General features: G+C 37.6%; 2 protein-coding genes across 2 annotated transcripts; both read right to left on the bottom strand.

Moving 5' to 3' along the window:
- Positions 1–516: 516 nt before the first annotated feature.
- On the bottom strand, positions 517–10213 carry LOC143874825 (cinnamoyl-CoA reductase CAD2-like). Its single transcript, XM_077376920.1, has 6 exons — positions 9863–10213; positions 7843–8015; positions 6805–6990; positions 3830–3998; positions 1741–1927; positions 517–930 (listed from the first exon to the last, which is right to left on the bottom strand). Exons 1-6 carry the CDS (start codon positions 9978–9980, stop codon positions 786–788), a joined length of 978 nt encoding a protein of 325 aa, XP_077233035.1. The 5' UTR covers positions 9981–10213; the 3' UTR covers positions 517–785.
- A 7515-nt stretch (positions 10214–17728) lies between these two features.
- LOC143874809 (cinnamoyl-CoA reductase CAD2-like) lies at positions 17729–26916 on the bottom strand. The gene is made up of 6 exons (XM_077376919.1): positions 26652–26916; positions 25178–25350; positions 24140–24325; positions 21151–21319; positions 19078–19264; positions 17729–18143 (listed from the first exon to the last, which is right to left on the bottom strand). Exons 1-6 carry the CDS (start codon positions 26767–26769, stop codon positions 17999–18001), a joined length of 978 nt encoding a protein of 325 aa, XP_077233034.1. The 5' UTR covers positions 26770–26916; the 3' UTR covers positions 17729–17998.
- Between the last annotated feature and the right edge of the window lie 861 nt (positions 26917–27777).

Here is a 27777-nt window from a genome sequence, read left to right as displayed (position 1 = left end):
ATGGGGGCGAAGTCACCTTGTTTTACACATTGGTTGCTAAGCTTTTTGGGAATTGTAATATCTTTTCACAGCTTGTTAAACAATGTAAAGCAAGGTGAGTTCGTCCAATTATCAAAACATGGGAAGTGATATATTTGTCCCCTTCCCTTCCCTCGGCCACCCCCTTCTATTGTAAAAAGATTAACCAATACACTAGAGTGAGGTGGCCCGGGGAAGAAACAGGGGTAAATATATCACTTAAAATGTTTGTTCATTTTTATGATATTATGGCCCTGGGTGCAACTTGGGCTGGGTTCAACCCGACAGGTTCAACCCGATTTTGGCTTGGGAAAAGCCTACTAAATTTAATTTCGGTTTGGTTTAGGGTTGACGCCTTGGGCAACCCAACCCGACACCCATTTTTTAATGGAACATTAGTTTATCTAGTGGTGAGAGATGCCTAGGGTGGGTAAAGTTCTCAAAAAACTTTACCTATCACTTCTCCTAAATCCATTTTTCAATGCACAAATCAATATATCCTTCACAAACTTTGATAAAATTATCTCTCCAAAAAGCCCTGTAAGTTCTCTGGTTTATAAAGTTTACCAATAGTCAATCATTTCTATACAAGTTCCTATAAAAAGGATATGATTAACATCAGAAAAACACATGGGCAGTAAATTCTAACCAACCCTAGTTATTACCAAGAAATGATACACACCATTAAAACCACTTATTGCCATGGAATCCAGCAAAATATATGATATTGAGGAGATAGTTATTTTACTCCATCTGCAACAAAACTTTCAGGATATGTAACCTTTGCTCTTTAAGCTTTCTACAGAATCCTTGATGATTTGCTCCGTAGAGCTGAAATGGAGACCCAGATCAATCAGCTTCTTGCATGGATTCTGAGCCCTTAACAACCCTGGTTGGGTGTCCTTCGGAAAACTGCATAAGATAAAATGATAAAAAACCAGCTTACTGATAAAAAAATGATAAAATAGTTCAGAAATGATTAACCTTTATAATCATTTGATACAACATCTACTGCATAATGGCCCCTCGTCACTGATAAATAATGTTTTCATATATGTTTGATGGCTTAGTACCAAAACAGGCAGGAAACATTTTGGGATTCCTCTTTGGTTTTGTTTTTCATTTTCCTGATCCACTAAAAAGATGACCCGTTAACCATTCTTAATGGTCCAATGGGTCTGAATGGATTGGGACTTTAATAGGGGAAGGTTCTAGAGTTTTGCACAAAAGAAAGCCAAGTTTTTAGTAGGGATGCAACTCGGGTTGGGCTCAACCCGAACCCGACAGGATCAACCTGATTTCGGCTCAGGTTGGGTTGGGAAAAGCCAACCTGATTTAATTTCGGGTTGGGTTAGGGATGAGGTCTTGAGCAACCCAATCTGCACAGAAGCTTCATCATCTAATTTTATCATGATTTTCAAAATTTGAGGGTTTTTTTTTGTATTTTTTTTTTCTGTTTTTGCTCTAGGCTAACCCGAACCCAACCCATCTCAACCTGACCCGATTTGTAAAAGATGGTTTAGGGTTGACCGTCCTCGGTCCAAGGCTCACGTTGGGTAGGGTTAGGGTTGAGGGAATGCTATCTTGGGTTAGGCTAGGGTTGGCGACCCAACTCGGCCCGGGTTGCACCCGTAAGTTTCAGTAACCTAATCTGGCATTTGTCATTTAACTAGTAATATCATTTACATACCGAAAGAAGGAAGAAGAAATCAAGTTCCTTACCTGGGCACCTTGTATTCTGGATAAAGTTCTGCAACTTTGGTGGCAAAGTCACTAAAATGGGCTATGGCTTCAACACAAAGGTGCCTTCCTGATGCTGACGGATTCTCATAAAGTAGAATATGAGCTAGCGCAACGTCTTTAACATGAGCTGATCCCATATAAATGTTCTCATATTCTTCCGTGCCTCCTATCACCATATCAACACTTTGGATCAAGCCTATGAATTAAACTCTTTATAGCCCATGAAATCAAGAATATAATACATTACGAGTAGTAAAAATGGCAAAGACTTTACCATTTTAACAGTGCATCAAATCACCCTATCAATTCTCAAAGGATCTTGGGGAATAATAGTAACCCCAATCATGTAACTAAACATGGTATGCAGAATGTGATGGTCAATTTCTATGTGCAGTTTTGGCAAGAAAACAACACATAGCAACAAATGTTCTTTTTATTTTTTTCCCCACTCTTTCAACGTAATTTTTTCACGGCAATAATTATATGACAAACCACAAAGAACTGAATAGAAGCTTTAGTAGAGGTGGTAAGAGGAGATCAAAGGATGAAAAAGATAGCAGTACCTGAAGCAAATATGGTGAAGAAAACCATATGGAAATGATATATCCGCCCCTTTTGATTACCAGGAACACCCCCTGTCAGTGTTTGTGGCAATCAGGGGCATTGAATTCTTCTACTTAAGTAAAACAGCCCCTCTTTAGTCATTGATACACTGCCAGGGGGTGTTCCTGGTGATCAAAAGGGGCGGATATATCACTTCCCTAGCCAAAATTATTGAAGAAATAGGAAAAGTATTTGTTTTCTAATAATTAGTCCCTTCTTGTTTTGGTAATAATTAACCCTATCTAGTTAAGTAACGCTCAACTACTAAAGGTATAAAAGTGTAACATCTCATACAAGATATATTGTATAAAAGCTATACTTATTGTTCTGGAACAAAAGCATTCTGCTAAATGAATCTGACAGCATTTCTAGATAAATCAAAAAAGTCCAAAGGCAGCCTACAACTAGCCAAATTTATCTTGGTCATTCAACTAAGCTAGAGGAGCCTTGGCGCAACAGTAAGGTTGCTCCATTGTTACTTGGTGGTCACGGGTTCGGGTCACGGAAACAGCCTCACTGCAAAGCAGGGGTAAGGCTGCGTACATCTAGCCCTCCCCAGACCCCGCAATGGCGGGAGCCTCGTGCACTGGGCCGCCCTTTTTTTTGGTTCAACTAAGCTAGACCTTATAGAAGAGCAAAGATTTAAGTCAATGCTATGTTTCAAAAATAAATTGATCAATTTGTCCAATGTTTTATCACGATCACAAAGTGATGTTATTAGGTCGGTCTACAAAAGAAAAAGTAAACTTTCGAATTTGAGCTACAGAAGTTTTGTCGGGTGTCTGCTTTTAATGAGAATAATGTCATAAAAAAACTGAGAGTAACCTGAAGATATGAAGCGCCCACCTTATATCATTCAAGAGACAACATGATACGGTTCTCAAGACCGTTCTAAAAAACACATGATATTGTTCTAAATGCTGAAGATAGTAATCTGCTGAAAAGATTGCAAAAATGACTTTCCAATTTTTCATTTTAAATGGTAAAATAAAAGAGGTATTAATGCCTTTGACGTATCTAATGATAATAGTAAACAGAAACGGTTAAAAAACATGTGATCTTTGAAAGAATATTATGTATATTGATACTTGCTGAAAGGAATTCATAGAAGATTTTAACATGATTTATAAAAGAAGTCTTGTTATAATACCCTAAAACAAGATATTATAAAAGAAACCATTAAAAAAAAGATACTATAAAAGAAGTCTCTTTATAGTATTATAAACAAGATACCCTAAAACAAGATATTATAAAAGAAACCATTGAAAAAAAAAAAGATGCTATAAAAGTAGCCTCTTTATAGTATCATAAAACAAAATATTATAAAGAGACTTCTTTTATAAATTGAAAAAACCTAATAACTTACAAAATCTATTTTTGTTGCAAATATTAGTTGTTAGAGGGCCTGCTGTGTATAATACATCCGACCTTACAATTCTAAACTAGTAGAAGTTGTCACCAGTACCTTGTAGAAGGCGAAGGAGCATGATCATGCTAGCATTGATGACTGGAGCCGGGGGAAGAATAGGACCCAAAACTGTACCGGGATTGATCACAACCACATCCAGTCCTTTATCCTTGGCAAACTCCCATGCAGCTTTCTCCGCCAGTGTTTTTGAAACAGAATACCAAAGCTAGCCAAAAGTGAAAAACACACAAAAAAATAAAAAATAAAAAAATAAATCTCTGCAAACATCAACACAACAAACTCATGATGGATGCTAACATATGGAAATGTTACTTATACACCTAGTTTAAAACATTGCCATATTTAATGAACCTTATCACCATCCATTCTTGATTGAACAGCACCAATAGTAAGATATTAGAATTTCTGTTCAAATAAAGATACATTTATAAGGAACTGAGTAACTAGGATAGTAGCGGTTGCATCAGTCAATAACCCCTATTTAGAGGAAAAAGGAATGGTGATCAAAATCCACCCCCTTTTTAACCATTGCCGCCTCCATTATCATATTTTTGAAGCATATTTTGGTTAAATATTTTTAAAGTACCAATTTTATTAAATTAACTAATTAGTTATTCATCAAAGTTTCTGCTGCAGGACAATACCTAGAATAGGGAAAATCCTACACTCCTAATGGGATTAAGACTTTTGGGCAATTTAGGGCTTACGCGGAAAATTGAAAGAGCACTTAACAACTAACCGAGGGTCGAATTAACACCTAATTAATCTATGGGCAGTAGCAATAATGAGACTTAAATAGCATAAATAATTATAAAGATTGTAGTTAAGCATGAAGTAAACCTTATACAAATCAATCAAAGCGATAAGGATTCATAAGATGAATTGATAATAAAAAGATTAGTCCGAAACTAGGCCTACGCATGCAAATAATTAAAAGAACTAAAAAGCTAATGCAAGTACCAATGGAATAGATGTCACACAAGCATGAAAATATTAATATCCAATGAAGAAAAATAAAAAAAAATGTCCAATAGTAGTAAAAAGCTCAAAACGATCCAATTTTGGGTTGTATATTTTGGTAATTTTGCAGATTTGAAATTTTGGTTTAATAGTGCTGTCCAAATCTTAGGTTAAGGTTTAGAAGGTACAAGAAAGGTTAATCTAGGGTTTAAGCTCCGATTCGGTTGTAGGTTTAGGCTAAGGATCTTTTAAAAGGGTTTTCAGGCTTGAAAATTGTGCAAATTTTCAATAAGGCTCAAAAGGGATTTAAAGCTATGGTTATTGGGTGTTTAGGCTGAGGTTTAATCATAAAAACAGTCCTTCAAAATCTTGAAACGAGAGAGATCTATAGATTTTGGGTTTTTGTATTTTAGGGTTCAAGAACAAAGAAAAAAAATTGATTTACTAACCTTGTTTGTGCTGATTTGATTGAAGAAATAGAAGATAATAGAGGAGAGGAGATGAGAAAAGATGGTTCTAAACCACCAAGAGGAGAAGAGAAGAAGAAGTCCAAGCCACAATAGCTCTCACAAAAGAAAATCTCAATTCTATTCAATATTGAAAGTCAAAAGTCCCTTACATTGCTTTCATAAGATGTATTTATAAGAAAAAGAAACCCTAGAAGATAAACTAAATTTAAGAACTAATCTCAACCATTCATCTAATCAAAAGCAAAGCTAAATAAAGATAAAAACTTATCAAAAATAGTAATCCCGCAATTGACCTATACCCCTTCCTAAAAACACTCATAACTTGCTCAAATCACATCCAAATCATGTGATCTTGGGCCCATTAGATAGGTAATTAAAAAACCTGTCTAATAATACCAAAAGCACACCAAACGGGTGAGATTTGATGCCTAAAAAGTATGCTACAAAAAAAATGACGAAAATAATAGTTAAAAATATAAAAACTTGTTCAATGCCAATGACTGGAACAATCTTTATGATTTTCATCCACATCAGTTTCATTTGCTAGAAATTTCCAACTTGAACAACTTTGTAGAATTCTTATACTTGAATTGTTACAACTTTCTGGGATGTGAGAAGACTCTTGAGATTCCCAATCTAAAGGATTTCTTAACAACTGGAAATGTATAGAAATCCAAGAAACAACTCCAATATGATTTTATGAGGTGTTAATCGACTTTTCAAATACTACTTGGTTTTTCATAAGGAGTTTTTTTTTACAATAGATTCATAATTTTTATTAGCAATGGAGCTTGGTATTATCAGATTTTTGCAAAGTTATCATGTTCAAAGTCTCAATAAGCCAAGATAAGCATCAGCAAGCCTTCAAGGTAGGTAAAAGAAGTTTTGCCAAGTTAGAAAATTGAGTAAATGTGCTGAATTTTCTATGAACTTTATTCCAAGAGGTGCCTAATAATCATAACTATAATTCTTTATATTTTTCCTTTGAACTGTTGGTATTCTAAGATATACCACTTCAAAAACTGAAGCAAGATATGACAGTCAATGGCAAGAACCTAAAATAAAGAAGTGTCTATCTATCAAAACAAGGTGTTCTAAGTATCATTTTCTGACACGCGCGCGCACACACTCACACACACCAAGTTAGAAAATTGCCCACAGTTAGCTTAGTTCTTCTTTTTCTTTTCTTTCATTTTTATTTTTTTTTTGGTTTTTTCCTTCGTTTCTCTAGACCACCTTGTTTTAAGATGGTTATAATGCATCTACATTTAGAAAAAAACAAAGTGACTAATTCTTTGCAAACTCCATTCAAGAAATAATGAGCACTTTGTCAATGATTTAATTGGAGAAATTATTCTCTAGCTACATTACAGAACATTCTCATGAAAGACAACTCCAACAGGCCACAGTATGATAACTGGTTGGTTCCCATTCTCGAAATAGGACTCATCTCTCAAAGTCTGGCTGTACTAAGATACTACACACTTCTAATAACACCCCAGGCACATGTTAGAGAAAATGAACGAGAATACTAACATACACATGGGCAGGGTTCAGAGCAAATGAGTCTCGCCAACTCACCTCATTTTGCTTGCAGTAATCAAGATCGGTCCAGCAATCCTCCCCTTTAACCACATCTTCCGGCCACTTAGGGCTCGGAACTATGGCACAATTCGATGATGTTACTACCACTCGCTTAACTCCACTCACTTTCGCTGCCTCCAGAACATTTATTGTCCCTTTGATTGCCGGGTCAAGAAGCTCCCTCTGCACAAACAAAGCAAACGAACAAATTACTATAAAAAAACACCAAGCAAAAAAAGATGGAGATGAATTTGATACGATCATCACTATCTTGACTGTTATTTTTTTATTTTTTGATAAAAAAGAGTGTTAGGGTCCTAAGTGGGTTCCTACCTAGCAGATTAGGTATGGGACTAGGAGGGACCCAGCCTCGTACAGGACATGTTTAAAGGACCTGAGGCTTTAAATTTCGGTTTGAGTTTCAGTTTTGGTCACAATGGAAATCAAAATATTACGATTTCGATGGAAATTTCGGCCGAAATCTTGTAAATTTCATGGAAAAATTTCAGTTTCTCTAAAATTTAAGTAGAAATTTCAGAAATTTTGGTGGAAATCTTGTAAAAAGGAAATTTTGGTTGAAATTTCAGAAATTTGGCAATATTTTGGTGAAGTTTCGGTGAAATCCTATAAAAAACAATTCCATGCGAATTTCATTTCTATCTTGTTGGAAATCTGAAACTTCGAACGAAATATTCCGATTTTGGCTGAAATTTAAAACCTTGAAAGGGCCTAGCCTAACGCGTTCTATCAGCTCTCTGGAGCTTTTGGCATATTGGTTAGGTACATAACATTTTGTATCAGAGCAGCCACCATGCCTCATGTTCATGTCACGAAACGTGGTGGAATGTTACAGTCCAGAGTGGAAGCCTTCCTAGTTATGGGACTAGGTGGGACCTAGCTTGGTGTGGGACAGGTTTAAAAGGCCTAGTCTTTCCATTAGCTAAAGTCAAGATCGTATTATTTAGAGAAAAAAAAAAACAATCATGATAGTGAGGATTGTTTTAGAATTTGTAGTAGCCATGGATTTGAGCTGACCTCGGGATCTTCGACTCGATCGACAATGCAGGGCGAGGCAAGGTGGAATACACCGACGGTACCTTGGATTGCAGCAAGGAGGGATTCATAGTCGAGGAGATTGATTTGGAAGAGGTGTAGATGCGATTCTGCGCCTTCAAGGGTTTGGAGATGCTTTGTCTCTTTCTCATCCTCTGTGAAAACCAAAACAAATTTCCATTTCCGCTTTTTTTCAATGAAAATGGAAAATATATGCAACATACATAAATGCCACTGGCATTGTGCAGAAATACATTTTCTGCCAGGAAGTTTGGAAATCATTTAATTATCAAAAAGCCCCTAATCTTTCGTAAATGATCGACAACCCCTTAGCGGCTTATTTTTTGAATTGAGGAAAATTTATTAAAGGGGTCAACAAAATGCAGGCACACCGACCAAGGAGGTCGGAAAAGGAAATGCAAATATCTAATGAGGGAATACTACATACACCGATCACAAAGAAGCCCCCTTCTAGAAGGTAGAAAAATCAAAGACCTCCATACTATGGCTTTGAGCCCTCGCTCCAACAAGTCTATCCACCTCACTATTAGCAGACCTTCTGACGTGTTGAAATGAAACATCATAAGCCACCACCCGATCCAAAATCTACTCAATAAAGTGGGCAAATCTCCATGGGTGAGGGTTTCTGCCCTCCAAACATCTTATGAATTTGCGTGAATCACCTTGCACTACTAATTATTCATTTCTCTCCTCTCAATCAATCTAATGCCTTGGAGAACCACCCTTACTTCTGCCTCATTGAAGTCCATAGAAAGAACCATCTAGTGATCCCCTACTCATCCCTTAGGGTGTGTTTGGTGCCCAAAATCCATGATAGTTTGGGGGTTTTGCTTTGCATTTGGGTGCCACGTCAGCAAAATCTCTTGTTTGGTTGCCAATGTAGCGTCGAAATCCCCGGAGACTACCAGACAAGTTTCATAGGTAATTATTGCATGCCTTGTGATGTGGCATCCATGTCCCCTCCTTATACCCTCCAAGCCAAATTTCTCAAAAAGGATAGAATTTGGCTTGGAAAATGATGTTTTTTCTTTCTCTCTCCTCTTTCTATATTGGTAATGAAACCCCCCTCCAACTACTCTACGAGGTTGGCAACCAAACACTACTTATCACTATTCTACAAGGTAAATTCTAGGTAAATCAAATGTGTGTTTCCTCCCTATTGACTACTGATACCACTAATCTACAAGGTAACTACCTGCAGCCAAACAGAGCCTTAAGAGACCTCCTATATCTCTGTCAAAACGGGGTTTCCCAAACTAGACCCATTAAAATTAAACGGCTTTTCTTTTATTTCTTCAAGTTGTGAATTGGTCTTTGGATAAAGAGAAAAAAGCAAGGGAAGAAGATTTTTTATCAATGGAAAATAATACTAAATGGGAAAAAATTCCAAGGTCTAGTAGGTTTGCAATTTTCCCTAAAAATAAGGAATTTTTTTTATTTTGCAAAAAAAAAAAAAAAAAAAAAAATCATTGAAAATGAGTTAACCAAAATGCTGAAAAATTAAATTCCCATGCATACAAACAGCCACTCTGATTCCAAGATCAATTTTGGGTCTAGATTCACTACTGATTCATCATTTCAGCATAATTTAGGTGAAGGCATAATTCGGGTGCAACTCAGGCGGGTCGGGTTCGGGTTGAGGCCAACCCGAACCCAACCCGAGCAACCATTTACTCAACCCAAATCCAACCCTACCCAACCCGAGCAACCATTTACTCAACCCAAATCCAACCCTACCCAACCCGAGCAACCATTTACTCAACCCAAATGCTTGACCAGAGCCTTGTAACCAAACAACCCTCCCCCTTGACTGCCGGGCTTTGGAAATGCCATTTGACTTCTTGTCTTCTCCCATCACACCCAAGCTCCCGCAATCAAACAGGAGGCATTGTTAATCGAAGGGTGGCGGCATTTCAGTGGATTGAGAGCCAAATCTATGCAAGAGGAAAGAGAGGGAGGGAGAGTAGGACAATAGGGTTACCGAGATCTTGGACAGTGGCATGGACAGTGTATCCTCGTTTAAGAAGGAGATTAACTACCCACGAACCGATGAACCCGCTCCCGCCGGTCACGCATACCACACCGCCGCCAGACGACATCTCTCTCTCTCTCTCTCTCTCTCTCTCTCTCGGAAGATCAACAATGGGGTTGATATCGATTTTAAGTGTTCCAATTAGTGATTTACATAGGGCAGTAATATAAATATAAATATAAATATAAATATAAATATAAATTATATAAAGCGTGAATCAGGGGTTAAAGTCATCCTCACTTTTGCATTATTTCATCACAATACCAATACCTTTTGCATTGCCATTTCTGATTTTCCTTGGGTATTCTCAGCTCCCTCTGTGGTTTATTGGGAGATAAGAAATGTATGGTCTGGATGCTATTTCGATATTCATCGTACCAAAGTGAAAGCTGTCCACCACAGTTTTGTCGTTTTTGAAATTGAATTGATCGTTGTCTCTAACATTGACCCCAAATTCATGTCCATTATGTAAATGTTAATTTCTGCAGCTTATTGCCCATGTTTGCCACCCATTAAAAAAATATTCCATGGAATACTCTTGGGCTGAAGCGCGTGTGTGTGTGAGAGAGAGAAAAGAAAGTACCTAATCTCCTAAACACCCCATCTGAGAAGAAAAGAAAAAAAAAACAATCCCATCGCATTAACTTTTCACAACCCTAAGTGGCCGACCGCATTCACTGTAGGATAATTCGCAACCCTAATCATTATCCTTATCCTATCCCATCGCATTAACTTTTCATTGCACCAATCACTTCTTTGCACGCGCTTCCTCTCTCTCCTTCTCTATCCAAAGCGAAAAACTAAAAAGCTCTCTCTCTCTCTCTCCCCCAAGATGTCCAAAAATAACACCACGTGCTCAATTCTTCCACTCTTCCTCCAAAATTCCCTTGGCATCTTTCAACGTTCTCTCATCGGTAGCGTTTCCGCTTCCCCGACTTTCTTTATCCCTTCCATCAATATCTCTCAATTTCAATTGGTTAACGGTATTTCCGACAGTTTAAAACTACTTTGCCCTTGAAGATAACATCCAAATCTAATTCAACACCTTACCTCTTCCAATGATCTCCACGCATGATTCTATTCTTCCCCAAGGTTGTTGTATTTTCTTTTATGAGTAGCAGCTTCAAATAAATAAGGGTTTTGATCTTTTATTTTACCTTTTTTTTTAAATCCTGAATTTAATAATTTTTTTGTTATATGAGTTGCAAAACAAAGAGAGGCACTATTTATTTTCTATTTTTTGTATGATATGAGTTTCATACGAGTTTTCTCAACTAAGAAAACAAAGAGAGGCACTATTTATTTTCTTTTACTTTGATTGTTGTATGTTTGATGGATCATGCATTTCATCTTGCCAAAGTTGATGAAATATTTCTGTACAATTTCATCCTTAACAGAGTTTTCAAGAAACACTCATCAAAAAAAGAGTTTTCAAGAAACCTCATTTTAATCCTGTTTGGTTGCCGGGTTTTTTTTGTTCCTGGGAGTTATGTGGGAGAGTAAGTTAAATTTTGGTCCCATCCCATGTTTGGTTGCCTTTTAGCACTAGGTTTATTTTAATCCCACTCTTGTAATGATTACTTGTGGGGTGAATTTTTTAATCCCACTTTTGTAATGATTGCCTTTTCATCTCATCCCAAGATAACCCCAGGAACAAAAATAAACTCAGGAACCAAAAATAAGTTTTTTTTTTTTTTTTTCCCACCATAATCCGGTCAACCAAACATGAGATTTTTATTTTACCAGGATACTTCTAGGACTTTTTTTTTCCCACCTGTCTCCCAGGGTATTTTTTTCTCCCACATAACTCCCAGGAATAAAAAAAAACCCGGCAACCAAACAGAGACCCTTCATTTATTCATCTGCTTCTTTACTCTTCAATCCATATTTAAGAGGATGCCTTTCCCACCCGTTCAAGGACCTTATCTTGCAATAAAACTATCTATATACTAGCATTGGTATCACGGCAGCCGGATACTAATGCTAAAAACCCCAATTGTTTGTTACTCAAGACTACCATTTCTGCGTGTTTGAGGTGCATGTGGAGGCCATAGTTCCTAGTTATAGTTTTCTAAAAGAAAGGAATTGGCCATTGCTTACTTAGGGATTGGGTTGATTGAAAGAAAAGAAAGGGTGAATATATCATTTCCCTATGGAACCTCACCATTTTCATGGGTTGATTGAAAGAAAACCTTGGAGTTGGAGGGCCTACTATTTATATGGAAAGCAGATTCTTACAAACAAGAAAATGCTGCCTACGTTTTATGTTCCGGCCCTGAGTGGGGGGTATGGGACTGGCTGGGACCCAGCCTAGTATGGGACAGGTTTAAAGAGCCTTGCCTAACACGTTCCATGTAGCTCTAGAGAATTTGGCGTATCGGTAAGGTACCTAACATTTTATTTTTAGCCATCAATTTGTTAGCCAAGGACTCGATTCTGATAGAAGGATTTTTGGAACAAATTGGCATTTCTATGTGGCGCCCGCATGAATAGATGGTCCAGATGGCCTGTCCTTTTATCTCCATGTGCCTGGTGTGAACCGGTCACCCAGTACCACGACCATTAATCATCCGTTTGGCACTTCCTACGCAAATGGTGGGAGATTCTTCCAACCATGTGAACAGTAAAACATTTCTTTTAAATGTATTATATTTGTTTTAGGGCTTGATATTATTAGGGGGGTATTTGAAACTTTTGGTAGTGTCCAATTCACACAGGATGCCGCATGACTCTTTGGTGGGGCCACCTAAGAGTTGCCTTAGCCCCAAAATTGCATCTGTGATCAATGGTTAATTGCAACTAGTTCTTAGGAAACTAGAAGTTACCGAACTAAGGGCCGTTAGGATAAGCGAATTTTAGATCCTGTAGACACCCCATTTTGACCGAACCCCAAATAACCCTTAAACATCTTGGTTTGAATAATTTTCCTCTAAGTGATGGAATTAGCATCTCAAATTTTGCCCTAGCGTAGTTTAGAACCTCAATAAGGTGTCCGCGAAATTTCATATAAATCGGGTCAAGTTTATGCAAGTATCAAAGCGAGGCTTTGTGAGGTTATTTGTAAAGGGGAGGGATATATCTAACAATGGGTGTGCCAATACCAATCTTAAATGCAATAAAGGAAGAGCCAAAATGACTCCCCTCATATTTTACCCGAGCGCATCCTTTGTAGAGAAAAGGGCAGTCATAATGTGCTACAAAAGGGGTTGTCCTGGGAAGCATAGGGGGCAAAATATGGCATTTCCACATATATATAAACACCTATCGAACTAGGGTTTGAGGGGAGCCCCATTTTTTCTGAGAAAGAGGGAGAGGGCAGCCGCAAGAACAGCAGCAGAGGGAGAAATACAGAGAGAGAGAAAAGGACGGTCTTCGCCCACCCGCCGCCACAACTCCTCCTCCAGCCGACACCCACATCTCCACCCTAACATTTCCCCCTCTCATCTTCTCCGGTTGAGCTCCGGCCGTGCTCCGATCAAGCTCTGGCCGGCCATTTGCAACCCCCGATCATCATCCTCTTCCTTTCACTCACCATCTAGTTTCTACCCTCATCTACCTCCACCATCTACTCTAACCGAGCCACTACCCCTGCCCGTTTCTAACCCAAAACCCACATCATCCACCTCCATTACCCACCGGAGCTCTCACCCAACCCCATCTTCTCCGACCGTTTAGCACCACCACCTACTCCATTTTCTTCTTCTCCACCGGAACTTCACCTACCCAATCTTCTCCGATCACCCTAAAACCAGCTTCCTCCCCCTCTGCAACCAATTTCCATTTTTATTATAAAAAAAATTCCAAGAGAAAGTGCAGAGAAAGAACGAGAGAGAGAGAGAGAGAGAGAGAGAGAGAGAGAGAGAGAGAGAGAGAGAGAGAGCTTCTATTGGTGTTTGTCATCATCTCCCACCCAAGCAGTTCAAGATTTGTCGGCATCTCATTTTAACTCTGATCACTATATTTTGGTCAGGTATCTAATCTATCTTCCCCCAATTTCTTTTGGTATTACACTATAACTATGAATGGAAATTGATTTTTATCTTTTATTTGATTTGGTTGCCTCGGTAAATCAATAACTTGATTTCAATAGTTTCATTGCTGATTTGTTGAAATTGATATGGTTTCAATGTAATTGAAAGTGCTGACTGCTTGTGGTAGCTTTTGGCTTTGAAACTAGGCAAGCAGATTCATGGTCATATAATTAGGACAGATTATATGGCAATGTCTTTGTGGGTTGTGTTTTTGTTGATATATATTCAAAGTGTAAAGGCATAATATATGCAGAATTGGTTTTAAGAGAATGATAAGGAAGAATATCATATCTTGGACAGCAGTGCTTGTAGGCTTTAGTCAAAACGGGTTTAGTGAAAAAGCTGTGAGGATTTTTTTTGTTAAATGCAGAATGCGATTGAGCCTGATAATTTTACTCTTGGTGGTGCGATTAGATCCTGTGCTAATCTCGCAAGCTTGGAAGAAGGTGCATAATTTCACTCCGGGGCTTTAGTTTCGGGGTTGATCTCATTTATTATTGTGTCTAATGCCATTGTTGCGCTGTATGATAAATGAGGGAGCATCGATGATTCCCAAAGATTGCTGGATGAGATGGAGATCAGAGACCAAGTCTCATGAACTGCATTGGTTTCAGGATACATAGACAGTGGCGAGAAAAGTTTTTGATGAGATGTCAATTAGAGATGATGTATTTTCAAATGCGATGATCACTGGATATTCATAGATTGGAAGCTGAGATAGAACATTTGAGGTGTTAGAATTGATGAAGTGGGAGCAAGTAAATCAGGATTATTTTAGCTATGTGGATGTTTTTAGTGTTTGCGCAAGTTCAACCGCTCTTATGCAGGGAATGTGTGTCCATGTCCGTGTGGTTCAGAGCGGATTCGAGTCCGATGTGTCTGCAAGGAACGCATTGGTAGATATGTACGTCAAATGTGAGAGCATAGGGACCTCGTGGGATGTGTTTAAGAAGAAGAAAGTAAGAGATTTGGTTTCTGGGAATGCTATGGTTTCTGGTTTTTCTCAGTATGGATGTACAAATGAGGCACGAAAGCTGTTTGAGAGAATGCAAATGGAGGGGATAAAACTAGACCATTTTACTTATGTATGGCTGTTTTGTCAGCCTGTAGTCATTTTGGTTTGGGGCGATGAAGGCGTTAGCCCAAGCCCATCCTTAGGAGACTAACTCAGTCTTATTAGAGCCTTCCATGCTTGGGATCTTATATTGTTTTCTCTGTTCTTGGGGCACTAACTTTCTTGTGGTGGTTTGTCTCTTTGAGACGCTAGTTGCTTATTCGGGGTTTTCCCTTTTGCTTTAGGGCTTCGCCCTAGTTTGTGGTATTACTTGCGTGTTTCCTTTAAGATTGAAAACATTTAAAGGTTCAGAGCATTGAAAAAGCTTTAAAATCCAAAAAAAAAAAAAATTTAGAAATTTAAACTAAAAAAATATTTGAAAACTTTAAAAATATCAAAAACATTTGAAAACATAAAAAACCTTAAAAAATCTAAAGTGTTGAGTGTTTCTTTTAGAAGCGTAGTTTGAGAGTTCGTTTCGAACTACGTTGGCTTGATCATCTTCTAAGAGGTACGTAGTGCAGCTTGAGATTCTTATCTCAGGTCCAGCCAAACTTTGTAAATAAATCATTTAACCCTTTTAAAAATACAAAAAATCTTCCAAAGCATTATTTTTTTCGAAAAGATCTTCCTCTAGAGTTATGACTTTGTCTTAGATAGAGAGTTTTAGAGTTAAGGTTTTGTTTTGATTTGTTGTTTGTTTGTTGTGTGCTTGTTTTAGAGTTATGAGTTTGTCTTAGAGTTATAAGAGCGCCTCCGTCCGGTCAGTGGGCGATTCACATCGCCGACTGATGACTAGAATAGGATGCGTTAGTCAACCCTTTGTTTTTCTTAGGAAATACAGCCTAGTTACACATAGGTTGTAGGAACCATCTGCATTAGCTTAGGGCTAACCTGCATCTAGTTAGGGCATATAGGGTGTCCTAAAATCTACAATTCACTGAAATCTAAATAATCGTTCATGAAGCTTTAATAACTAGTCTGGTCTTTTAGATCGAGTCTAGGATAGAGGTTTAGGTGTCTTATGTATCATAGCTTAGAATAGGTGCGAAGAACTACGTTGCCTTGATTCTCGTGGAGGCGGGGATACGTAAGCTTCTTTGGATGAATATCAGACCATCCGAAGACTCGGGCTAAATCGTTTAGAGTCTTAGGATTTGTTGTGCTGTTATATTGTATATTTTGTTGTGTTTTCTTACTTTCTTGTATAGACCTTATACCTATAGTTGTAGCATGCATGTGTTCGTCCACCAGAACTTAGACACCAGTTAGGTATGTCACTCATAACCTAGCAATATTTAGGTGGCACCTCTTTCATTTATTTTTTTGTGCGCTTATTATTTCTATTATCAGGAAATGCAAGCTTAGATAGACGACTCCTGATGATTGTTCCAATTTCACATATTTTTGCCCAAAACTCTTCGAGGTTAATAATAAATAGCATAAGAGACCAAGTGTTCGCACTCGGGCGAATTTGGGGTGCTCTTCAGACCTTCTCCATTCGTCATCAGGCACGGACCTTTTGTATCTCTGGTTATCCATTGCAAACAGAGCATTTGTTTTTGGTTCCATGGCGCATCCATGGATGCCGACTCTGAGTTATTTTCAGATATATCTTGGTTTTGAGCCCTGGCTCCGGATCAGGATGTATCTCTTTCTTTTTATATCGCCACTCATGCTATGCTGTGAGGGTGGCACAGTTTCGAAAGTTCCTTGGCAGAGCTCTCCTTCACTTTGTGGATGATCTAGAGGGTGTTGGGGACTCATTCCCTCACCATCCTCGGATCGGGGTCCACAGATCCCGGTTTAAGTTTGAAAACAGTGTGAAAGAGAGCGGTTTAAGTTTGAAAACAGTGTGGAAGAGAGTTCTTGATCAAGCTGCTGTATGTTGTCATGACAGCGTTTCTTGGATTTTAAGTAAGAAATCCACGTTTTAGAAATCTCTCCCACATCCTGAGATTTCTAAAAATTGGAAACATGGGATGATCTGCTACTCTCTTACTGATGAAAAGAAGGGCGAGAAATCAGAAAACGACGGCTGGTCTGCTTCTTCTCTTGTCTGATTCTAAAATTCGCGTATCCAACGCAGATTTTAGAATCTAGGATTTCCTCCAAATCGTAAGCTTGGAGACGAGAGAAGGAGACCAGCCGTCGTTTTATGTTTTCTCACCCTTCTTTCCATCATCAAGAGAGCAGGAGATCATCCCATCTTTCCAGGTTTTAGATATCTCAGGATGTGGGAGAGATTTCTAAAACCTGGATTTCTTACTTAAAATCCAAGATTTTAAAGAGAAGTGAAGCAGTCGTTCTCCTCATCCTCTCGTCTCCCAACTACGATTTTGAGGAAATCCAAGATTCTAAAATCCGCGTATCCAAACGGCCCCTAAATCTTATGCTGGCATCATCGCACTGTAGTGGTCTCTGAGCATGGCTAGATAGATTGCAAGAAAAACATTTCTGATGGAAAAAAATATTGGGAATTTTTTGTTCTATCCACTATTTAGAGGAAAATGATATGATGATGATTAATTTAGAGGGATATCGTCATAAATTGAAAGTCCCTCCAACTAAAATTGAATAAGTTTTCTTTTGTCATGCGTAGAAGTCTAGAAGAGTACGAACTTTGAGAAATGTTTTTCTTTTCCAAACTATTCCTGAAAATTCTAGCAATCCAAACAAAACCCAGCTAAATCCAAACTAAATCCATTTTTCAATGCACAAATCAATATATCCTTCACAAACTTTAGATAAAATTATCTCTCAAAAAAGCCCAGTAAGTTCTCTGGTTTATAAAGTTTACCAATAGTCAATCATTTCTATACAAGTTCCTATAAAAAGGATATGATTAACATCAGAAAAACACAATGGCAATAAATTCTAACTAACCCTAGTTATTACCAAGAAATGATACAAACCATTAAAACCTCATATTGCCATGGAATCCGGCAAAATATATGATATTGAGGAGATAGTTATTTTACTCCATCTGCAACAAAACTTTCAAGATATGTAACCTTTGCTCTTTAAGCTTTCTACAGAATCCTTGATGATTTGCTCCATGGAGCTGAAATGGAGACCCAGATCAACCAGCTTCTTGCATGGATTCTGAGCCCTTAACAACCCTGGTTGGGTGTCCTTCGGAAAACTGCATAAGATAAAATGATAAAAACCCAGCTTACTGATAAAAAAAAATGATAAAATAGTTCAGAAATGATAAACCCTTATAATCATTTGATACAACATCTACTGCATAATGGCCCTCCTCACTGATAAATAATGTTATCATATATGTTTGATGGCTTAGTACCAAGACAGCAGGAAACATTTTGGTATTCCTCTTTGGGTTTGTTTTTCATTTCCTGACCCACTAAAAAAATGACCCGTTAACCATTCTCAATGGTTCAATGGGTCTGATTGGATTGGGACTTGAATAGGGGAAGGTTCTAGAGTTTTGCACAAAAGAAAGCCTGATTTGTGGAGTTTCAATTGTGTTGAATTTTCCAATAAGCCTCATGTATGCATAGGCCACTATCATCTCAAGTCATGTTGATCACAGCAAGATTTCCACTGTACAAGTAAAAAAGCCAGAATAGCCAAGCTTTTAGTAGGGATGCAACTCGGGTTGGGCTCAACCCGAACCGGACAGGTTCAACCTGATTTCGGCTCAGGTTGAGTTGGGAAAAGCCAACCTGATTTAATTTCGGGTTGGGTTAGGGTTGAGGTCTTGAGCAACCCAACCTGCACAGAAGCTTCATCATCTAATTATATCATGATTTTCAAAATTTGAGGGTTTTTTTTGTATTTTTTTTTCTGTTTTTGCTCTAGGCTAACCCGAACCCAACCCATCTCAATCTGACCCGATTTGTAAAAGATGGTTTAGGGTTGACCGTCCTCGGTCCAAGGCTCACGTTGGGTAGGGTTAGGGTTGAGGGAATGCTATCTTGGGTTAGGCTAGGGTTGGCGACCCAACTCGGCCCGGGTTGCACCCGTAAGTTTTAGTAACCTAATCTGGCATTTGTCATTTAACTAGTAATATCATTTACATACCGAAAGAAGGAAGAAGAAATCAAGTTCCTTACCTGGGCACCTTGTATTCTGGATAAAGTTCTGCAACTTTGGCGGCAAAGTCACTAAAATGGGCTATGGCTTCAACACAAAGGTGCCTTCCTGATGCTGATGGATTCTCGTAAAGTAGAATATGAGCTAGTGCAACGTCTTTAACATGAGCTGATCCCATATAAATGTTCTCATATTCTTCCGTGCATCCTATCACCATATCAACACTTTGGATCAAGCCTATGAATTAAACTCTTTATAGCCCATGAATTAAACTCTTTACGAGTAGTAAAAATGGTAAAGACTTTACCATTTTAATAGTGCATCAAATCACCCTATCAATTCTCAAAGGATCTTGGGGAATAATAGTAACCCCAATCAAGTAACTAAACATGGTATGCAGAATGTGATGGTCAATTTCTATGTGCAGTTTTGGCAAGAAAACACCGCATAGCAACAAATGTTCTTTTTTTTTTTCCCCACTCTTTCAACGTACTTTTTTCACGGCAATAATTATATGACAAACCACAAAGAACTGAATAGAAGCTTTAGTAGAGGTGGTAAGAGGAGATCAAAGGATGAAAAGGATAGCAGTACCTGAAACAAATATGGTGAAGAAAACCAAAGCCAAAAGGGAAATGATATATCCGCCCCTTTTGATCACCAGGAACACCCCCTGTCACTGTTTGTGGCAATCAGGGCATTGAATTCTTCTGACTTAAGTACAACAGCCCCTCTTTAGTCATTGATACACTGCCAGGGGGTGTTCCTGGTGATCAAAAGGGGCGGATATATCACTTCCCTAGCCAAAATTATTGAAGAAATAGGAAAAGTATTTGTTTTCTAATAATTAACCCTATCTTGGTTTGGTAATAATTAACCCTATCTAGTTAAGTAACGCTCAACTACTAAAGGTATAAAAGTGTAACATCTCATACAAAATATATTGTATAAAAGCTATACTTATTGTTCTGGAACAAAAGAATTCTGCTAAATGAATCTGACAGCATTTCTAGATAAATCAAAAAACTCCAAAGGCAGCCTACAACTAGCCAAATTTATCTTGGTCATTCAACTAAGCTAGAGGAGCCTTGGCGCAACAGTAAGGTTGCTCCATTGTTACTTGATGGTCACGGGTTCGGGTCACGGAAACAGCCTCACTGCAAAGCAGGGGTAAGGCTGTGTACATCTAGCCCTCCCCAGACCCCGCAATGGCGGGAGCCTCGTGCACTGGGCCGCCCTTTTTTTTGGTTCAACTAAGCTAGACCTTATAGAAGAGCAGGGATTTAAGTCAATGCTATGTTTCAAAAATAAATTGATCAATTTGTCCAATGTTTTATCACGATCACAAAGTGATGTTATTAGGTCGGTGTACAAAAGAAAAAGTAAACTTTCGAATTTGAGCTACAGAAGTTTTGTCGGGTGTCTGCGTTTAATGAGAATAATGTCATAAAAAAATTGAGAGTAACCTGAAGATATGAAGCGCCCACCTATATCATTCAAGAGACAACATGATACTGTTCTGAAGACCGTTCTAAAAAACACATGATATTGTTCTAAATGCTGAAGATAGTAATCTGCTGCAAAGATTGCAAAAATGACTTTCCAATTTTTCATTTTAAATGGTAAAATAAAAGAGGTATTAATGCCTTTGACGTATCTAATGATAATAGTAAACAGAAACGGTTAAAAAACATGTGATCTTTGAAAGAATATTATGTATATTGATACTTGCTTAAAGGAATTCATAGAAGATTTTAACATGATTTATAAAAGAAGTCTTTTTATAATACCCTAAAACAAGATATTATAAAAGAAACCATTAAAAAAAAGATACTATAAAAGAATTCTCTTTATAGTATCATAAAACAAGATATTATAAAAGAAACCATTCAAAAAAAAAAAAAGATGCTATAAAAGAAGCCTCTTTATAGTATCTTAAAACAACATATTATAAAGAGACTTCTTTTATAAATTGAAAAAACCTAATAACTTACAAAATCTATTTTTCTTGCAAATATTAGTTGTTAGAGGGCCTGCTATGTATAATACATCCGACCTTACTATTCTAAACTAGTAGAAGTTGTCACCAGTACCTTGTAGAAGGCGAAGGAGCAGGATCATGCTAGCATTGATGACTGGAGCCGGGGGAAGAATAGGACCCAAAACTGTACCGGGATTGATCACAACCACATCCAGTCCTTTATCCTTGGCAAACTCCCATGCAGCTTTCTCCGCCAGTGTTTTTGAAGCAGAATACCAAATCTAGCCAAAAGTGAAAAACACAAAAAAAATAAAAAATAAAAAAATAAATCTCTGCAAACATCAACACAACAAACTCTTGATGGATGCTAACATATGGAAATGTTACTTATACACCTAGTTTAAAACATTGCCATTTAATGAACCTTATCACCATCCATTCTTGATTGAACAGCACCAATAGTATGATATTAGAATTTCTGTTCAAATAAAGATACATTTATAAGGAACTGAGTAACTGGGACAGTAGCGGTTGCATCAGTCAATAACCCCTATTTAGAGGAAAAAGGAATGGTGATCAAAATCCACCCCCTTTTTAACCATTGCCGCCTCCATTATCCTATTTTTGAAGCATATTTTGGTTAAATATTTTAAAAGTACCAATTTTATTAAATTAACTAATTAGTTATTCATCAAAGTTTCAGATGCAGGCCAATACCTAGAATAGGGAAAATCCTACACTCCTAATGGGATTAAGACTTTAGGGCAATTTAGGGCTTACGCGGAAAATTGAAAGAGCACTTAACAACTAACCTAGGGTCGAATTAACACCTAATTAATCTATGGGCAGTAGCAATAATGAGACTTAAATAGCATAAATAATTATAAAGATCGTAGTTAAGCATAAAGTAAACCTTATAAAAAATCAATCAAAGCGATAATGATTCATAAGATGAATTGATAATAAAAAGATTAGTCTGAAACTAGGCCTACGCATGCAGCCAATTAAAAGAACTAAAAAGCTAATGCAAGTACCAATGAAATAGATGTCACACAAGCATGAAAATAATAATATCCAATGAAGAAAAATAAAAAAAATGTCCAGCAGTAGTAAAAAGCTCAAAACCGTCCAATTTTGGATTGTAGGGGTATTTTGGTAATTTTGCAGATCTGATATTTTGGTTTAATACTGCTGTCCAAATCTTAGGATAAGGTTTAGAAGGTAAAAGAAAGGTTAATCTAGGGTTTAAGCTCCGATTTGGTGGTAGGTTTAGGCTAAGGATCTTTTAAAAGGGTTTTCAGGCTTGAAAATTGTGCAAATTTTCAATAAGGCTCAAAAGGGATTTAAAGCTATGGTTATTGGGTGTTTAGGCTGAGGTTTAATCATAAAAACAGTCATTCAAAGTCTTGACACGAGATCTTGAAGAACGAGAGATCTATGGATTTTGGGTTTTTGTATTTTAGGGTTCAAGAACAAAGAAAAAAAATTGATTTACTAACATTGTCTGTGCTGATTTGATTGAAGAAATAGAAGATAATAGATGAGAGGAGATGAGAAAAGATGGTTCTAAACCACCAAGAGGAGAAGAGAAGAAGAAGTCCAAGCCACAATAGCTCTCACAAAAGAAAATCTCAATTCTATTCAATATTGAAAGTCAAAAGTCCCTTACATTGCTTTCAGAAGATGTATTTATAAGAAAAAGAAACCCTAGAAGATAACCGAAATTTAAAGAAATAATCTGAACCAATCATCTAATCCAAAGCAAAGCTAAATAAAGATAAAAACTTACCAAAAATAGTAATTCCGTAATTGAACTATACTCCTTCCTAAAAACACTCATAACTTGCTCAAATCACATCCAAATCATGTGATCTTGGGCCCATTAGATAGGTAATTAAAAAACCTGTCTAATAATACCAAAAGCACACCAAACGGGTGAGATTTGATGCCTAAAAAGTTGGCTACAAATAAAATGACGAAAATAATAGTTAAAATATAAAAACTTGTTCAACGCCAACGACTGGAACAATCTTTATGATTTTCATCCACATCAGTTTCATTTGCTAGAAATTTCCAACTTGAACAACTTTGTAGAATTCTTATAATTGAATTGTTACAACTTTCTGGGATGTGAGAAGACTCTTGAGATCTCCAACCTAAAGGATTTCTTAACAACTGGAAATGTATAGAAATCCAAGAAACAACTCCAATATGATTATATGAGGTGTTAATCGACTTTACAAATACTACTTGGGTTTTTCATAAGGAGTTTTTTTTACAATAGATTCATAATTTTTATTAGCAATGGAGCTTGGTATTATCAGATTTTTGCAAAGTTATCATGTTCAAAGTCTCAATATGCCAAGATAAGCATCAGCAAGCCTTAAAGGTAGGTAAAAGAAGTTCTGCCAAGTTAGAAAATTGAGTAAATGTGCTCAATTTTCTATTAACTAAATTTCCAAGAGGTGCCTAATAATCATAACTATAATTCTTTATATTTTTCCTTTGAACTGTTGATATTCTAAGATATACCACTTCAAAAACTGAAGCAAGATATGACAGTCAATGGCAAGAACCTAAAATAAAGAAGTGTCTATCTATCAAAACAAGGTGTTCTAAGTATCATTTTCTGACAAGCGCGCGCACACACGCGCGCACACCAAGTTAGAAAATTGCCCACACTTAGCTTAGTTCTTCTTTTTCATTTCTTTCATTTTTTATTTTTTTTTGGTTTCTTCCTTTGTTTCTCTAGACCACCTTGTTTTAAGATGGTTATAATGCATCTACATTTAGAAAAAAAACGAAGTGACTAATTCTTTGCAAACTCCATTCAAGAAATAATGAGCACTTTGTCAATGATTTAATTGGAGAAATTATTCTCTAGCTACATTACAGAACATTCTCATGAAAGACAACTCCAACAGGCCACAGTATGATAACTGGTTGGTTCCCATTCTCGAAATAGGACTCATCTCTCAAAGTCTGGCTGTACTAAGATACTACACACTTCTAATAACACCCCAGGCACATGTTAGAGAAAATGAACGAGAATGCTAACATACACATGGGCAGCGTTCAGAGCAAATGAGTCGCCAACTCACCTCATTTTGAATGCAGTAATCAAGATCGGTCCAGCAATCCTCCCCTTTAACCACATCTTCCGGCCACTTAGGGCTCGGAATTATGGCACAATTCGACGATGTTACTACCACTCGCTTAACTCCACTCACTTTCGCTGCCTCCAGAACATTTATTGTCCCTTTGATTGCCGGGTCAAGAAGCTCCATCTGCACAAACAAAGCAAATGAACAAATTACTATAAAAAAACACCAAGCAAAAAAAGATGGAGATGAATTTGATATGATCATCACTATCTTGATTGTTATTTTTTTATTTTTTGAAAAAAAAGAGTGTTAGGGTCCTAAGTGGGTGCCTGCCTAGCAGCCTACGTATGGGACTAGGAGAGACCCAGCCTCGTATAGGACATGTTATAAGGACCTGAGGCTTTAAATTTCGGTTTGAGTTTCAGTTTTGGTCACAATGGAAATCAAAATATTACGATTTGGGTGGAAATTTCGGCCGAAATCTTGTAAATTTCATGGAAAAATTTCAGTTTCTCTAAAATTTAAGTAGAAATTTCAGAAATTTTGGTGGAAATCTTGTAAAAAGGAAATTTCGGTTGAAATTTCAGAATTTTGGCAATATTTTGGTGAAGTTTCGGTGAAATCCTATAAAAAACAATTCCATGCGAATTTCATTTCTATCTTGGTGGAAATCTGAAATTTCGAACGAAATATTCCGATTTTGGCTAAAATTTAAAATCTTAAAAGGGCCCAGCCTAACGCGTTCTATCAGCTCTCTGGAGCTTTTGGCATATTGGTTAGGTACATAACATTTGGTATCAGAGCAGCCACCATGCCTCATGTTCAAGTCACGAAACGTGGTGGAATGTTACAGTCCAGAGTGGAAGCCTTCCTAGTTATGGGACTAGGTGGGACCTAGCTTGGTATGGGACAGGTTTAAAAGGCCTAGGCTTTCCATCAGCTAAAGTCAAGATCGTATTATTTAGAGAAAAAAAAAAACAATCAAGATAGTGAGGATTGTTTTAGAATTTGTAGTAGCCATCGATTTGACCCGACCTTGGGATCTTCGACTCGACCAACACTGCAGGGCGAGGCAAGGTGGAATACGCCAACGGTTCCTTGGATCGAGGCTAGGAGGGATTCATAGTCGAGGAGATTGATTTGGAAGAGGTGTAGACGCGATTCTGCGCCTTCAAGGGTTTGGAGATGCTTTGTCTCTTTCTCATCCTCTGTGAAAAACAAAACAAATTTCCATTTCAGCTTTTTTCAATGAAAATGAAAAATATATGCAACATAAATAAATGCCAGTGGCATTGTGCAGAAATACATTTTTTCTGCCACGAAGTTAGGAAATCATTTAATTATTAAAAAGCCCCTAATCTTTCATAAATGACCGACAGACCCTTAGCAGCTTATTTTTTAGAATTATGGAAAATTTATTAAAGGGGTCAACAAAATGCTGGCACACCGACCAAGGAGGTCGGAAAAGGAAATGCAAATATCTAATGAGGGAATACTAAATACACCGATCACAAAGAAGCCCCCCTGGTGATGTGGCATCCATGTCTCCTCCTTATACCCTCCAAGCCAAATTTCTCAAAAAGGGTAGAATTTGGCTTGGAAAATGATGTTTTTTCTCTTTCTATATTGGTAATGAAACCCCCCTCCAACTACTCTACGAGGTTGGCAACCAAACACTACTTATCACTATTCTACGAGGTAAATTCTAGGTAAATAAAATGTGCATCTTCTCCCTATTGACTACGGATACCACTAATCTACAAGGTAACTACCTGCAGCCAAACAGAGCCTTAAGAGACCTCCTATATCTCTGTCAAAACGGGGTTTCCCAAACTAGACCCATTAAAATTAAACGGCTTTTCTTTTATTTCTTCAAGTTGTGAATTGGTCTTTGGATAAAGAGAAAAAAGCAAGGGAAGAAGATTTTTTATCAATGGAAAATAATACTAAATGGGAAAAAATTCCAAGGTCTAGTAGGTTTGCAATTTTCCCTAAAAATAAGGAATTTTTTTTATTTTGCCAAAAAAAAAAAAAAATCATTGAAAATGAGTTAACCAAAATGCTGAAAAATTAAATTCCCATGCATACAAACAACCACTCTGATTCCAAGATCAATTTTGGGTCTAGATTCACTACTGATTCATCATTTCAGCATAATTTAGGTGAAGGCATAATTCGGGTGCAACTCAGGCGGGTCGGGTTCGGGTTGAGGCCAACCCGAACCCAACCCGAGCAACCATTTACTCAACCCAAATCCAACCCTACCCAACCCGAGCAACCATTTACTCAACCCAAATGCTTGACCAGAGCCTTGTAACCAAACAACCCTCCCCCTTGACTGCCGGGCTTTGGAAATGCCATTTGACTTCTTGTCTTCTCCCATCACACCCAAGCTCCCGCAATCAAACAGGAGGCATTATTAATCGAAGGGTGGCGGCATTTCAGTGGATTGAGAGCCAAATCTATGCAAGAGGAAAGAGAGGGAGGGAGAGTAGGACAATAGGGTTACCGAGATCTTGGACAGTGGCATGGACAGTGTATCCTCGTTTAAGAAGGAGATTAACTACCCACGAACCGATGAACCCGCTCCCGCCGGTCACGCACACCACACCGCCGCCAGACGACATCTCTCTCTCTCTCTCGGAAGATCAACAGTGGGGCTGATATCGATTTTAAGTGTTCCAATTAGTGATTTACACAGTGCAGTAATAAATTCGCTCCCACTGTTTACAGGGGTTAAAGTCATCCTCACTTCTGCGTTATTTCAGCACAATACCAGTCAGTACCTTTTGCATTGGCATCTCAGCATTCATTTTGGGAGATAAGAAATGTATGGTCTGAATGCTATTTCGATATTCATCTCGTTTTTTAAATTGAATTGATCGTTGTCTCTAACATTGGTGGGCCCATATCAATTCATGTCTATTATGTAAATGTTAATTTCTGCAGCTATTTGGCCATGTTTGCCACCCATTAAAATAATATTCCATGGAATATTCTTGGGCTGAAGCGTGTGTGTGTGTGTGTGAGAGAGAGAGAGGCATGTTCTGATGTATGGATTTTATTAACTAACTTAAATAACCTTATCTCATGAAAAATGACAAGAATACCCCAAGCCCGTAGAAACTGACCAAAATACTCTCATCTTTTGCTCATGCATAGATCATAGCAATTAGTGGTATTTTGGTAATTTCCTATGAAATGAAGGTACTTTGGTCTTTTGCTATAAGAAAGGTATTTGGTCATTTTTCATGGGATAGGTCATTTTTCTTGGGATAGGATATTTTAGTGATTTCATGAGATTAAGGGTATTTTGGTCATTTCTAGTGGTAAAGTTGCCCCATTTTGGTGAATTCATCCAATGCAATTGCATAGGCTAGAGGCAAAGTGGTTGGGCCGTAGGTATTAGAGATCCCAAACAAATGTCTCAACAGGCATCCCTCCAACCAAATTTACGCTAGTCCTTATATAAAGCGAGAATCATGGGTTATTTTCTTCCCCAATCTAGCCTAAGTACCAACTATATCCCATTCCTACTCTTCCTGTCATTTAAGATGAAGCTTTGTGAAATTTCATGCTTCCTTTAGGGTATTTTTGCCTTTTTGGCAACAAATACCCTGTGCAAGCGTCCAAAA

The sequence above is a fragment of the Tasmannia lanceolata genome, unplaced genomic scaffold, assembly GCF_043159265.1.
Source record: "Tasmannia lanceolata isolate RefF3 unplaced genomic scaffold, GAP_Taslan_0.1 ptg000002l, whole genome shotgun sequence".
In the NCBI taxonomy this organism is placed as follows: Eukaryota; Viridiplantae; Streptophyta; class Magnoliopsida; order Canellales; family Winteraceae; genus Tasmannia; species Tasmannia lanceolata.
Note: the sequence above shows the minus strand (reverse complement) of the source record. Positions and strands in the feature narration are given on the sequence as shown.

Excerpts from the sequence above, each read along its gene's own strand:
- LOC143874809 (XM_077376919.1), bottom strand. The coding sequence starts at position 26,769 with ATGTCGTCTGGCGGCGGTGTGGTGTGCGTGACCGGCGGGAGCGGGTTC. Across the intron at positions 19,265-21,150 it reads GCTCCTTCGCCTTCTACAAG|GATGCACGGAAGAATATGAG; the intron begins GTACTGGTGACA and ends ATATGGTGATAG. Across the intron at positions 18,144-19,077 it reads CCAGAATACAAGGTGCCCAG|TTTTCCGAAGGACACCCAAC; the intron begins GTAAGGAACTTG and ends TATCTTATGCAG.
- LOC143874825 (XM_077376920.1), bottom strand. The coding sequence starts at position 9,980 with ATGTCGTCTGGCGGCGGTGTGGTATGCGTGACCGGCGGGAGCGGGTTC. Across the intron at positions 3,999-6,804 it reads ATTACTGCAAGCAAAATGAG|CTTTGGTATTCTGTTTCAAA; the intron begins GTGAGTTGGCGA and ends ACTTTTGGCTAG. Across the intron at positions 1,928-3,829 it reads GCTCCTTCGCCTTCTACAAG|GAGGCACGGAAGAATATGAG; the intron begins GTACTGGTGACA and ends ATATGGTGATAG.